Source organism: Salvelinus sp. IW2-2015, linkage group LG13 (genome assembly GCF_002910315.2).
Source record: "Salvelinus sp. IW2-2015 linkage group LG13, ASM291031v2, whole genome shotgun sequence".
NCBI lineage: Eukaryota > Metazoa > Chordata > Actinopteri > Salmoniformes > Salmonidae > Salvelinus > Salvelinus sp. IW2-2015.
In genome coordinates, this window is record NC_036853.1 from 30,542,162 (window position 1) to 30,556,580 (window position 14,419).

The 14,419-nt window shown below is 44.2% G+C and overlaps 1 protein-coding gene across 1 annotated transcript in view; it reads left to right on the plus strand.

Annotated features, from left to right (window-relative positions):
- LOC111971218 (desmoplakin-B) overlaps positions 1-14,419 on the plus strand; it is a 59,049-nt gene that overhangs the window by 17,721 nt on the left and 26,909 nt on the right. The window contains 7 exon segments of the mRNA XM_070446222.1: positions 590-598; positions 600-641; positions 643-688; positions 691-742; positions 1,003-1,132; positions 1,402-1,588; positions 1,692-1,975. Of these exon segments, the coding sequence (XP_070302323.1) occupies positions 590-598; positions 600-641; positions 643-688; positions 691-742; positions 1,003-1,132; positions 1,402-1,588; positions 1,692-1,975 (750 nt within the window).

Here is a 14,419-nt window from a genome sequence, read left to right on the forward strand (position 1 = left end):
GAAGGGGTTCTTCCTGCGAACACAAGGGTTCTAATGCAACCAAAAACGTGTCTTCAAAGAGTTCTCCAATTGACAGCTAAAGAACCTTTAAGTTCTAAATATACATATTTCTTCTAAGAGTGTAGTCACCCTGGTGAACAACTAGTTCACACGTGTGGAATAGGAAGTCATTTGTGAAGATAGAATACAATTGCTCCCCCTTTCCTCTGATAGGGATATTGACCTCTGACCTTAACCTCCAACAGAAAGAGAAGGAGCGAATCATGGAGAATAAGAGCCATGGTACATCACCTAGTCAACAGTCCAAGAGCATCGTGAGGCTCAGACCACGTAACCCTGAAGGGAGAAGAGCAGTTGTCCTGTTATGGTACAGGCCCTGTGTGACTTCAAACAAGACCAGGTCCGAGATGAATGTACACACAAGCTCTCTCTCTCTCTCTCTCTCTCTCTCTCTCTCTCTCTCTCTCTCTCTCTCTCTCTCTCTCTCTCTCTCTCTCTCTCTCTCTCTCTTCTCTCTCTCTCTCTCTATCTCTCTACTGCATGCACACACACACACTCCTGTCTAACATTGTGCATGTTCTCTCTATAGAAGGTGATTTCTAAAGGGCAACGAGGGCATACTGAAAGACAACTCCCAGCGCAAGTAAGTGGACAGGTGACAGGACAGGAGGACTGGACATGCTGGTGCCTCTGTCTGTCTGCTGGTGCCACCACCCAACTCCCTTGGCATCAACCTGGCCAAACAAGTAAGAACACCACCACACACACACGCATGCACGCATGCACGCACGCAACACACACACACACCACACAACACACACACACACACAACACACGCACCCATGCACACACCACACACAACACACACACACCACACACACACACACACACACACACACACACACACACACACACAGCACACACACACACACACACACACACACACACACACACACTATCACAATGTGAGAATTAAATCACCATCTGTGTTGTGTGGTCCATCAGGAATGAGCAGTACTATGAGGCCATCCTGTCTGTGTGGAATCAACTCTACATCAACATCAAGAGTCTCATCTCCTGGCAGTACTATGTCCAGGACCTCACACGTATCAACTCACTCACCATCACCATGGTAAGTCTATAAGTCACTGCGCTAACCACTATCATTGTCACCACCATAATCTCCGTAAACACATCCTTGTAACTACTTAGAAGACCACAACTAGCTCAAGTGTCAGGGTTGCGCTTTGCTATACAGCCCACTATTTACGTATACTAGGATTACAAAAAAAGACCTAAAAATGGTAATAACAGAATATATAACCTAAATAAGTATGCCCTTTGTCATACTTAATAATATTTTAAAAAATTTACGAGAACTTCATTATTGTGTCCTATCAGCTGTCCCGTATGCGTCCCGAGGAGTACCGCAGCATCCTGAAGAGTCTGGAGACACACTACTCAGAGTTCACCCACTGTTGCCATGGCTCCGAGATGTTCAAGGACGAGGACAAGAGGAGCATCGAGAGCCAGTACACTGGAGCCCATGCTCACTACGACCACCTGCTGGTCCAGCTACCTGTTTACAGTGAGAAGATATACACCTGTCTACTCTGAGTACATGTCAATAACCTAAATTGGATCTGTACCTTACAGTAAATGACACCAGCATTTCATCTCTCTGTCCCTAGCTGCACAACAGACCGCCAACGAGGAGAAGATCAAAGCAGAGGAGGAAGCCAGGATACTGCCGGCCAAGCAAGAGGAGACCAAGGTAGTGGCGACTAAGCAAGATCATGTGAAGAAGGTAGTGGTGAAGAAGAAGGTGGTGTCGGTGACATCACAGAGCCTGACGGAGCTGCACGAGCTCAGACTGAGACTGGAGGGGGCAGAGGCGGGGCTTACTCAGCACATCCACATCTGTCTGGCAGAGGACGGAGCACATGACTGTGGCCTGAGGATCACACAGCTAGAGGTACACACACACACACATACACACACACACACACACCTGTCTCTTATACACATCTAGATGTGTATAAGAGACAGCACACAGACAACTACATGCACACACACACACTCCTGTCTAACATTGTGCATGTCTCTCTATAGAAGGTGATTCTAAAGGGCAACGAGGGCATACTGAAAGACAACTCCCAGCGCAGTAAGTGGCAGGTGACAGGACCAGGAGGACTGGACATGCTGGTACCTTCTGTCTGTCTGCTGGTGCCACCACCCAACTCCCTTGGCATCAACCTGGCCAACAAGTAAGATGTCTATCCTCTTACTCTTTTTCTTTCCCTTTTTTCCTCCTCTGACACTTGTTAGGGTTAGCAGGTGTTCATGTGTTTCTTTTATATTACGTCATCTTATTCTACCGAAACCAGTAAGCTAGTATGCATAAAAAGGACGGACCAGAGATGACTGAGTTTTTAGGAGGCAACACTACGAGCTGCACTTGTTGGCAGAGCACGCTACAGAATATTTTCAGGATAAGGTGTATTTCAGCCTCATAAGAACTGTATAACTCTGCCTTACAGCACTCATTATTAAACCAATCTCCAATCGCTCTAACCCTCAGTCACTTCTTCTCTGGCATAACCGGCCTCTTCTCTCTATATCGCGCGATAGCAAGAGCCTCTTCAACTTCACCTGTGATAGGGGACCCGCAGGTGACCGGGAGAGGATCCCTACTATCCCGCATAAAAGTAGGACTGACTAATATGCTAGGAGCGCGAGAGCTCGCGGGGAGGCACAGTCAGTGAAGAAGGTGTGTCATTTCGTGGAAGAGAATAAGCTGGGCATCCAGACATTCCACAACGAGGCAGCCAACATGACTGGCACGCAGGACTGATTCACCTGTGCGACTCTACCAGCGAGTAGTGTATACGCGAAGTACACCCAATGCACCCGAACAGACAGATGTATAATTTGCCCACCTGTGCTAGAGGAAGCAGACCTATATGCCTACAGGGAATTGCGAGAACGAACCTGTTATATTGCTCAACTAGTAGGCTTGTTCTGCCCTTCCACTAGCATGTAATCCGTGCACGGTCGCAGGATCATATGTGTAATTGCCAGTGCCAGAAAGCATGACATATGAGTTACATAGGATTGCACAACGGTCACATGCTTTCTAGGTATCTCTATCCATGAAATCATACCTGGCCTCAGAGTAGGAAGATGTGAATATATGTCTCATCTTCGCTCTTTATACTACTCTCGTTTAATACATTAGGTACACGGATACTAACTATATAACGCGCACCACTATCAACATACGTAGTCAACCACACGTTATCTCTGCAGCAGCGTATCACTACGGATATGTAGATTGACCATACTCTTCTTTTTAGTGCTCGCAGGCCAACCTAAAAACCTTGTTCCTTTGCGCTCGAGCATCATATTCCCTTCCAGTTCTCTGGCTCTGCGCCGCAAAATAAACGCTCGAGACTTGGACAAATAATTGATATGCTGGCTATGTATAAAAAGGCATGTACGACTCCATTTGCCTGACAACCACACATATCGTACTGAAACTCATCATAGAACTATATTTTGGGATTTTACTCCTTGGCCATGCACCCTAACGCACACCATGATCGTCGCTGCAGCTGTGAGATGGCAAGACAATCTAGGTAAAAGTAGTCATCGTCTAATCACTACTACCTGCAATCCCCACACTCTACCCTTGGGTATCTTCATTTCTGACTATATTTCTGTCGCTGGCTCATTGCACAATATCTGATCGTCTACCTTTATTATTCATCACACACGCATATGCTACGATACATACACATTCTGCACTTTCTGCTCTATAATTACTCTCAATACCAGCTAGCTATATACAATTTATACTGCCTTGATAATCCTATTGGGTTACTATTCTTATCTCGAAGCCTAACATCGCGCACCTCAGTTGTATATAATATTCAGCCCAGTGGTCAGCGGTCTCGTGCCAGTAAGCACTGTTTACACTCGCATGAATGTATATGGATTATAATAACTGGGTGATTATGTTTGTCCCCATCCTTTGTGGTACAGTTGAGCACTAACCTCAACCAATTATTTCATTTGTCATGTAGTTTTGGCTTGGTATTATTCAGTTACTTGATGTCCACAACGGTCAAGACTGCAGGTGTTTGTTGGTCTGTTGAGTCAAATTGCTCTCTCTTAGAAGATACTTTTCTCTTGTCTTTCATAGTCTTTTGGCCAGGTCCGAGAGGCAGTTATGCTCATTATGAGACTTGTTCTCAACTACCTAACGTGGGTTAATAAGTTTGAGTTTTATAATTGTGTTTCTGAATGAGTGGGATCTAGAGTCTTCTACATATAAGAAAAGAGTCCATATAAGCCTACAAGCATCTATTATACCTTCTAACTGAGATAATCGGGTAAGCCCTCTACACCCCTCTCTCTCTCCAGCCGCCGGAGCAAGGATTCAAGAGACATCACACTTGATGGGCCCCACAGCGCCACCAGAACGGCCAATATTTTCTTCTGCCTCCACACGCAGACGCGTGTTGAGTTGGATTAATGACTGTTGTGCTCTTAGGTCTCGTTCATGTCAGTGTCGCTTTGTGAGCACTGTTGCATCTAAAGTCCACATGCTTCTTAGATAATATAATGTACTAGGAAGACCATCAACATAGACAAAGGAAAATATTAACAATAATTAGCTGTTGTGTCGCAATTGATTTCCACAGGCTTCTCTAAAATGTTATGAGACCGACTGTTGTGATGTGCTCATATTGTTTGTGATCGCACTATAAGATGATAGAAGAACAGAATGGTACTTATTATCTTGTCCTATAGTGTATATTGAAACGCATATGGTTATAGATATATTCAGATCATATATTACCCATACTTCAAATACGCGAGCGTGCAAATGGCTAGCCATAAGGTGCTTTTTTCTGATCATAGATACTCTACTAACAGATGAGGCGAAGTTGTAGACATTAACTCCGTTATTTAGGATTACTTGATGAGGCTAGAGTGGTTGTGTTTCTCGCGCTTCTAAAGAATGGAGACAGAGTAGAGTATTTACTATAAACATCTATGAAAGAGGAGAGTAGGCTTCTGTGTAAAGACTTGCTCAAGGAGAGAATAGTATAATCTGAATTCTACTTCTCTGATAATTAGTGATGTAACTATCTCTAATGGGAGCGAAAACATGTGGAAAAAGTTCAAGGGTTGGTAAACTGTCCTATAGAACTGTACATTGGACACGCGACACTAACTACAGATGGCTGGATGAAGGAGGGGTGTCCTGATGCGTTGCCAGTCTGTGGAGAAGCCCGATGCCCGTCGGGTACGCAAAAGAGTTGAGTGCATCCCTCTTCTTCAGCAATCTGGGGTGGACAGAGAGAGGAAGGGACAAGCTTAAAATTAACAAAGTACGCAACAATATGATACGGCATGACTACAAGCAGCCAGCGTGGCCCAGCATAGTTGTCGACAGAGTGTCGCGAAGGTCAAGAGGCCACGCGCACACACGATTCATCACTCGAGAGCTCAATATATGACTCGATATTACTACGTTAAAGCACATCTCAGCCACACCTGTCTCTCGACCACGGGGACGATATCTTACTCATCTCACGCATCTTTATCACCTCATCATGCCACAAGGTAGATAGAGCTGGTGATGAACCTAAACGTGTGAGACAGTCTTTGCAGCTTCAGCCGCCAACTATCCTGTATCTCAACTTGCCTGAGTGTCTTGTGTTGTCAGAGACGCGTGTAGCACCGACTACACTGCACCATTCAGTAGATGAATGTAATAGTGGTCTATGGCTTATAGTTGGTAAGCGCTTATGTCTCACATAGTGCGTTTTGAGAAAATGTGCACTATCAACAGCTCTGGCAAACTCTGATCATCTAGTCGAAGAAGTACACCCGTCTTCCATTTGGGCGATCAGATTTGCAGACTAGCCAACGTAAGATAGGATTATTGTAAACCAAGCAAACACGTTTTCACCTCCCTCGCATCAATTGACATGAACATAAGCATATATAGCACTGCTCCGATCGCTTCTGGAACACTGACACTCCACCACCTGAGGTTCAACGCCATAAACAAAACCAAACACAATTCCCACAACAGACTCGCCCTAGGGTTGCGGAACACGTGGTACATCTTTACGAGCTGTTGAGACGTTTGATGATGATGGACCTCTCAGCCTACTGTTCTGTGTTTCTCTCTGTAGTGGGAGCGTAGTGTCTTTTGAGAGTTATGTGTTGTCTATGGTTTTGGTTCTATCTCGCACAGCTGAGGTGGCACGTTTTGCCTGTTTAGCCTGTGTGTGGTCGTCTGTCTGTGTGTGTGTGTGGGATCTGGATACTTTGTGGGACCTTTCGTTCGCTAGTCCCACTGAGCTGTCTCGCATTCTTCATAATCTCTGGTGCTGCTCACATTGTGGGTTTGTGGTCTAGATGTAGGTGTGTTGAGTTTAGAGTGTGTGTTATGTGGTGTAGAGTAGTGATGATGTGTTTAGATTGTGAGTCAGATAGATAGGAATGGATGAAGTGAGCTAGTTTTTAAGTGTGCCTAGCATGTGTGATGTAAAACACGTGACGTGTGGTTATGCATATCAATATAGATGTATTTGTACTGTTGTATTGAAAAGTAGTGTGTATGTGGAGTAGTTGATGTGAGCTATGTGGTGTTGGTTAGGTGGATTGTGATAGATGGTGGAGTTGTTCGACTCTGAAGCAGTCTTGCTCGTTCGATGTTAGCGAGGAATTGGTGTGAGTGTGCTTGGTAGCTTGTATGAATACGTGTAGATTACGTGTGAGCTGGGTGTGTGTGTTGTGTTGGTGGCTACGCTGTGAGAGAGGAAATGTCTGATAAATCGTCGTTGGAGAGTAGATATATGTGAGTACTACAGGCTGCTCAGTGTTGTAGGTTCGTAGCAGCATTCTAGCATCATGATATGCCTATATAGCAATATCACTTTATACGTATTATAACATTGTGAGGGCGTACTGACGAGAGTAGTATCATACATTGTTATGTAAGTCCAGGAATTGTATCTCCTGTAGAGGGTATGCGTTAATTTATTCCATAGCTCACATGCAATAGGTTATGATTCATGTAGGAGCTTCTAATTGACTAATATGCTATATTTGGTTTGTCCTTAGAGACGAGGTGTAGATATATATACGTACTACATAAGAGATTAAACATGTATGTATACTGGATAATTCATATGGTATATTTTTGTCCTGGGAATATTTCATATTACTCACACTTGTTGTTGCTGTGGTCGGGATAATGAAGCTGAGAAGTCGATTTTTTTTTTTTGTTCAGGTACATAAGTCGTACACGGGCAATATAGTAGGTTATTCTAGGGATTTGTTTTGTCTCTCTCTTCTTTTCTCTATATTCAATACTAGAGATATGTGTTGTTAGTTATCTCCTATGTTAACTCGAATGGCTCAATATCAAGTCTTAGTACTGAAGAATGAAGGATAGGAGTTTCGCGAGAGTAGCTCTCCTATTTAGTATGCATGAATCTATGATATATGAGAGAGACGAATGTAGCTCTGATAGATGATTAGTTAGACATGGTCGTAATGTTATGAAGTCGGTATACTGGATCATGATGTCACGCTATAATAAGAGTAGGGTATATCTGAGAGCTCGCTCAGTATATTAGTATGAGCAGTCTAGATTATCCTCGATTAGAGACACAGTATTAGATGAACATGTAGTTATAATGTAATCTAGAATTGAGGTGTCAGGGTTACAAGAAAGGAACTGGTACAATGTCTATTCATATCGAACTGTATATATAGACAAGTAATGTGTTAGGTTCACACTTGCTATAGCTGTGTTATATTATGACATGTAGTTATGAGATCGTTATTTTTGTGTCATCTCAAGGTGCATATGGCTTGTAAATAGTATGAGCCTATAGATATTTTGTGTCCTACTACCTAGTGAGGTTATCATTATCTTTGATCTCACCTGTTTCAAAGTATGTATAAGATGAATATACACACGTATTTGGCATATACTATTATGCACCCATATTGAAATAGTTATAACCATAATGTGGTTATTCCAACCCCCCAAGGTGACATGTAGTATAAATAAATGAGTTATTTGAGATGGGATCAGTTCCATAATTACGTTATTTTTTCCAGACATGATAGTATAGTATTTGACATGACTCACAGTTTGTTATTAACAGTTTATTTCTTGTCGACAGTTGAGTAAGGTGTATATATTTATAAGTAGAATACTTCTTCTACACATAGAAGTGAGGAGCATATAGATGTTTACGGTGTATGTGCACTTCACATCGTCTATGTGGCTGTGAATGATATTTGAGTAACACTGTGTTGAACAATGTCTAGTCTTATTCTAAGATCAAAGGATGATCTTTGCACCCAGATATAGTTATAATACCGCCTGTAATTATATCGCACTTCTCGCAACACTATAAGATTGAATCAGCTAAAATATCAGGTAGTCTTTGGAACTATGTTGATGAAGCTATCTATATAAAAAACTTCAGCTCATATATGTCATGTAGTAACTACTGATAAATCTGGGTTATAAACCGGAGGCTATACGAGCGCTAAGTCAAAGTAATTACTATTGGTAGATACTATCTATATTGAGTTATATAATGGTAGCATGATACTAAATAGGACTTACGATGTCTATCTAAGAGAGATTCCTAGTGAACTGGGTCTTGTGTGTACAAAGCTTCGTTATAAAGATACTATAGAAAGATAGCACCATACTGTCCGAGTCTAGGCAGAGAGCAGTATCACAGCCTGTGAGCTATTGAGCAAGTGCAGCGTATGGAGCAGCAGTTGTGCAGGGTATTCAAGAGAAGCTCCGGAGGCAGGTTATTCACGCAGCTCCTCGACTGAGCGCAGAGGAGTGAACCCCCGAGAGTTGAGACCTCATAGAAGCCAAGGGTTGAATGCTCTGTAGCGCGAGAGCATACACTAAATAATGCTCTCACACAACACTCAAGCACGCACTCACTATTAACACAAAACACACACAAATCATAACACACGACCTCGGACAACACAACACACACTACACTGACACACCACCAACTCAATACAACACACGCGCATATACACACACACAGCACCACACACACCACAAACACATTCAACACCACGATAGGAACCGAGTCTCCCTGTATGTGCGAGCACACCAGGAGACAGTTTGAAATATTTCTTTAACTGAGACTCGAGAGTCAACTTCACATATCTAATACACGATTACTCTTAACCTTCTGAGAGGAGACGCATTGTGACATTGTTTGAATAAGTGTGATTGTGACTGAGCCTGTGGGGTGTGTGGATCCATAGACTGCTACCTTTCTCTACAGTTCGTATCTCCGCTATGAGATGGAGTTGTATTCACCAAAGCACGATTCCACGCCACCGGACCATCGAAGGCATCATATCGAGTAGTCAAGAGTCTCTCTTGAAGAGTAATAGGGACCTCATCCCGTCCTGTGCATATGCTGGTTGTAAACAGACACGCACTGAGACAAGAGAACGATACCATAGCGCTACCATCCGCATTAACTTGAGGTAAAGTGGAAAGTAATGAATACAGACATTGAGAGTGTTCGAGACACGCACTCTTAATATCATATCTTCTTTAGGTAGCTCTGTTTGGCTATAGACTGACACTCTTAGATCTGTTACAGTAATTTGATACTGTCTGGATGATTTCAAGTCATGGCCACATCACTATTGGGAGTAGATTGACTTTAATTGCACACCTTGTACCTTAAGTCCATGGCGATTCTACATTGATACTACAACCATGTGAATTTCGATTGTAATCGTTCTGTCTACCGCAGAGTGTATCTCCATGGAGTCAACGTACACAGCCATGAAGTGCGAGACTAACAGGACCACGATCATGTGAGAGTTACGACTGACGATACACGATCACGCACCCATGCATCGAAGATGGCGCTAAGGCCTGAGTATGAGAGTAGGAGAGCCAGACGCTTGGTGTTCTGAACTGTGGAGGGATAACAGAAAATCACTGCGAGATCTATTCTATACGAATAACTCCCAACGACACGCTCAAGTGGAGAGCTACTACGAGATAAACCGCGAGAGAACTAGAAGGTCATAAGGGCTAGTAAAAGTCAAGAGGGAACTCCAGAGGCGGTAACGTAATCACAGTGGGAGGGCGAGCACGCCGCTAAGTTGGCATGATTTTCGACCGCTCAATGATGAAGGCAGACTGTGGCAAAGACATTGTACATAGCATTGACACTATCCTCACAGGACTGAGCAAACACGGCGAAACCCATAGATCTGCTCGTAAGTTGATTCCCAGGTTGGCACTGCACACTATTGAGCACAGTGAGCTCTGCATGACAGATGACTGAAAATGAATACCGGTGTGATAGACTCTCTCGCGCCGCCTCTAGGACACAGACTCGAAGTTCAAATACACTTGTACCTAGAAGTGTCACTTCGAAATGAGCACATAATCTCGTTTTGGTGAGTCTCCTAGAACATGACTTGGCTTCTAGCGGATTTGAGCTGTTAATGTTTGTGGAGTGTAGTCTGTTAATAGCCATTTATGTGTTGTTAATCTGTTTTGCATTATGTACCTGAGGGAAGTATAATTGCCAATTGCCAAGACCTGCTGAGACTGGCCCGTAACTGAAACCCGACATATCACTTCATCCAGTCCCAATGGTTCCCCAGGGCCTAACAGAGAGAACTCTACCTCTCCAGGTTCTGCTCTAAAGCTGTCGTTGTCTCGGTAAACTGTGTTTGGTTTTCTTGCTCTAGTCAGAAACTGATGAGTGCCCTGGAGGAGAAGGATAAGGACCTGGTGAATAAAACTGAAAGCAGAGATAGGACCCTTCCTGAAGACACCCTCCCACTCCATGCCTCTGAAGAAGATCGAGTTTAGATGGAGATGTCTGTTCTCGAAGAAGAATTCACGTCTATTTGATTATTTCTGGATAGCGATTGAACAACAATAGTATACGAAGTCGCAAGAGGACTAACTGCTTGCCACGTGGGGCCGTGATATAATCGAGAGGCCATAGTCTAGGCTATCATAATTTGGCTGAGTGATGGTTATTTTGATATGAAGTTCTCAATCTTCGTTCCATCCCCCTTTATTCCGTTCCTTTAGAGCACCTTATCTCTTTCTTTTGATTTTCCATGCACTACATGTGTACACATACTGCAGACCAGGTGGAGTGGCTCCTCCAACAGCATCACCAAGTGTATCCAAGCCACACCGCTTGAAAAAAAAAGGAGAAACGCTGCCCAGTACACGAGAGTTCTTCATAGGAAGGGCCATGAACTAGTAAAAATAAGCTGACTGAAGTGCGCATTGTAGAACATTCCAGTTAAGAAGGTCTCAGGCCCAGCATAGAAGAACATGCCCCTTGAAAACTGCTGGAACTAACTCAAAGGCTGGAGGTAAGACATGTCGCATCTTTCGAAGTAGCCACAGATATAATTAGTACAAGGTTATAATCTCAAACACCCAATGTCGAGCATAAGATGCCGACTACTTTTGACTGTACATGGCTTGAGAAAAGGGTTCGAAAAGGGTTTTCTTTGGCCTGTCCAATATAAGGATAGGCCAGTCCTTTTGGTTCCCCGTAGAACAATTTTTGGGGTTCTCTGTAGAAAGGGTTCTACATGGAATCCAAGGGGGTTTTTCCTGGAACAAAGGGTTCTACAATGCCACCAAAAACGGTTCCTTCAACTGTTTCTCCAATTGGTGACAAGACTAAAGAACCTTTTAAGTTCTAAAAATATCAACATATTTCTTCATAAGAGCGTACGTCTCACCTAGGTGAACCTAAGCGTAGGTTCACATCCGATGTGGAATATGGTGAAGCATCGTATTCATCGAAGATAGAAAATACAATGACTTCAGCCCCTTTCCTGATAGGGATATTGACCTCTGAACCTTAACCTCCATACAGAAAGAGAAAGGAGCCGATTCATGGAGAATAAGCACAGCCAAGGTAACAACGTCACCTTAGTCAACAAGTCCATAGAAGACATCGGTGAGGCTCAGACCCGTGCAATTCTCTGTTATATCCCTGACAGGTAGGTTGCGTAGATAGTACCAGGAAGTCCGAGCTATCTGAATGTGCATTTCGGCTACGTAGGCCCTGTGTGACTTCTGGTAGGCTGGCCTTAAACAAGGACGCAAGTCCGAGATGAATGTACACGACAAGCTCTCGGGTCAGTCTTCTCACTGTCTTGGGCTTCCATCCTTTGTTACGTCCGTATCTAGTTTTTTCTCATCTATGCCTCTCCTTGCACATCTTCTCTCGTCTACTCTCCTCCTGACGTCCCCGTCCTCAGCTCAGGCCCTGCGTGTTAGTAGGCATTTCAATCTACACTCCCTTGCTATTTGTCTCTCTTGTATCTATTGGTTTCTCGATTCGCTGAGCACGAGCACAACTAAGCGGTCGCATTGTTTTACCTACTGACTATATTGTGGACATGTTCTCTCTATACGAACAGATTGTTTGTATACTCTCCTACACAGGGCCACCACTCTGTGAGAGAGAGTGGGCAAACACATAGAAAGAGCTCTCACAACGCTCCTCCTAGTGCACACTAGAGAGTTGTAGCAGGATGTGTCGGAGGCACATGTAAAAACGCGCAAAAGGTACTGGACATTTGCTGGGGTTTGGCTCCGCGTCTGTGGGTATTACTGTCTTGTGCATGGGTGCCATCACCCAACCGTTCACTCCTTGCATTCGAGAACAAGCACCAATACCTCAAGGAAGTATAACTTTAGCTGGAAACGCACCAGCACATGACCTGGGACGCGGGAGCTTCGTTTACTGTCATCAGTGTCACTTTGCGAGGACTAAATCGCCCGACGCATCCATGACTCTTCCACAAGTCTGTGCTCACGCACAAACCCACAGCTACACCTCTGTATCAAGCATAGCACAGCAATCACACACTCACGCGACGCTACAACACATGTGACCCAGAGCTACTCCTCAATGCATGAGGAGGACAACCGCACAAGACCACATGGACAACTCACAACACACACAAACCACCATCTATCTACCTAGCTTTACTACACCACGTTATCATTGAGGACAGGACGAGACCATCGGAGCAGCACAGAGCACACAAGACAACATGACACACGAGCCAACACAAGCACACACTAGAATGTGAGAATGTTAAATCACCAATCTGGTTGTGTGGTCCATCAGGAGGATGAGCAGGTACTTAGTGAGGCCATACCTGTCTGTGTGGAATCAACCTCTACATCAACATCAAGAGTCTCATCTCCTGGGCAGTACTAATGTCCAAGTGACCTCACACGTATCAACTCAACTCACCTCCACCATGGTAAGTCTATAAGGTCACTGCGCATAACCACTATCTGTCAACCACCGAGTAGATGATCTCCGTAAACACCTGTAACTACTTGAGAAGACCACAGAAGCTAAGTGTCAGGGTTTGCGCTTTGCTAATACAGGCCCACTATTTACGGTAATACTACGGATTAACAAAAAAAGGAACCTAAAAACTTGGTAAGTTAACAGAATATATATACCTTAAATAAGTATGCCCTTTGTCATACTTAATAATATTTTAAAAAATTTACGAGAACTTTCACATTATTGTGTCCTATCAGCTGTCCCGTCATGCGTCGCCGAGTGAGTACCGCAGCATCCGAAGAGTCATGGAGACACACTACTCAGGAGTTCACCCACTTTGTTGCATTTGGCTCCGAGAATGGTTCAAGGGACGCAGGACAAGAGGAGCAATCGAGAGCCAGTAACAGACTGGAGCCCGCATGCTCACTACGACCACGCTGCTGGTCAGCTACTGTTTTACAGTGAGAAGATATAACACCTGTCTACCTCTGAGTACGCATTGTCAATAACCTAAATTGGGATCTGTAACCTTACAGGTAAATGACACCAGCCATTTCATCTCTCTGTCCCTAGCTGCACAACAGAGCCGCCAACGAGCGAGAAGATAACAGCAGAGGAGGAAGGCCAGGATACTGCCGGCCAAGCAAAGAGGAGACCAAGGTAGTGGGCGACTGGAAGCAAGATCATGTGCAAGAAGGTAGTGGTGAGAAGAAGGTGATGGTCTGACATCACATAGAGGCCGTGACGGAGCTTCGCACGGCTCAGACTTGAGACTGGAGTGGGCGCAGAGGCGGGCTTACTCAGCACATCCACATCTGTCTGGCAAAGGACGGTGACGCACATGATGTGCGCCTGAGGAATCACACAGCTAAGTAACCGCCAAACGGAAAAACCACACATACCACACAACCACACCACACACACACAATACACACACACAAGCGACACACACACACACACAACACACACACACACACACACACACACACAACAACACACACACACACACACACACG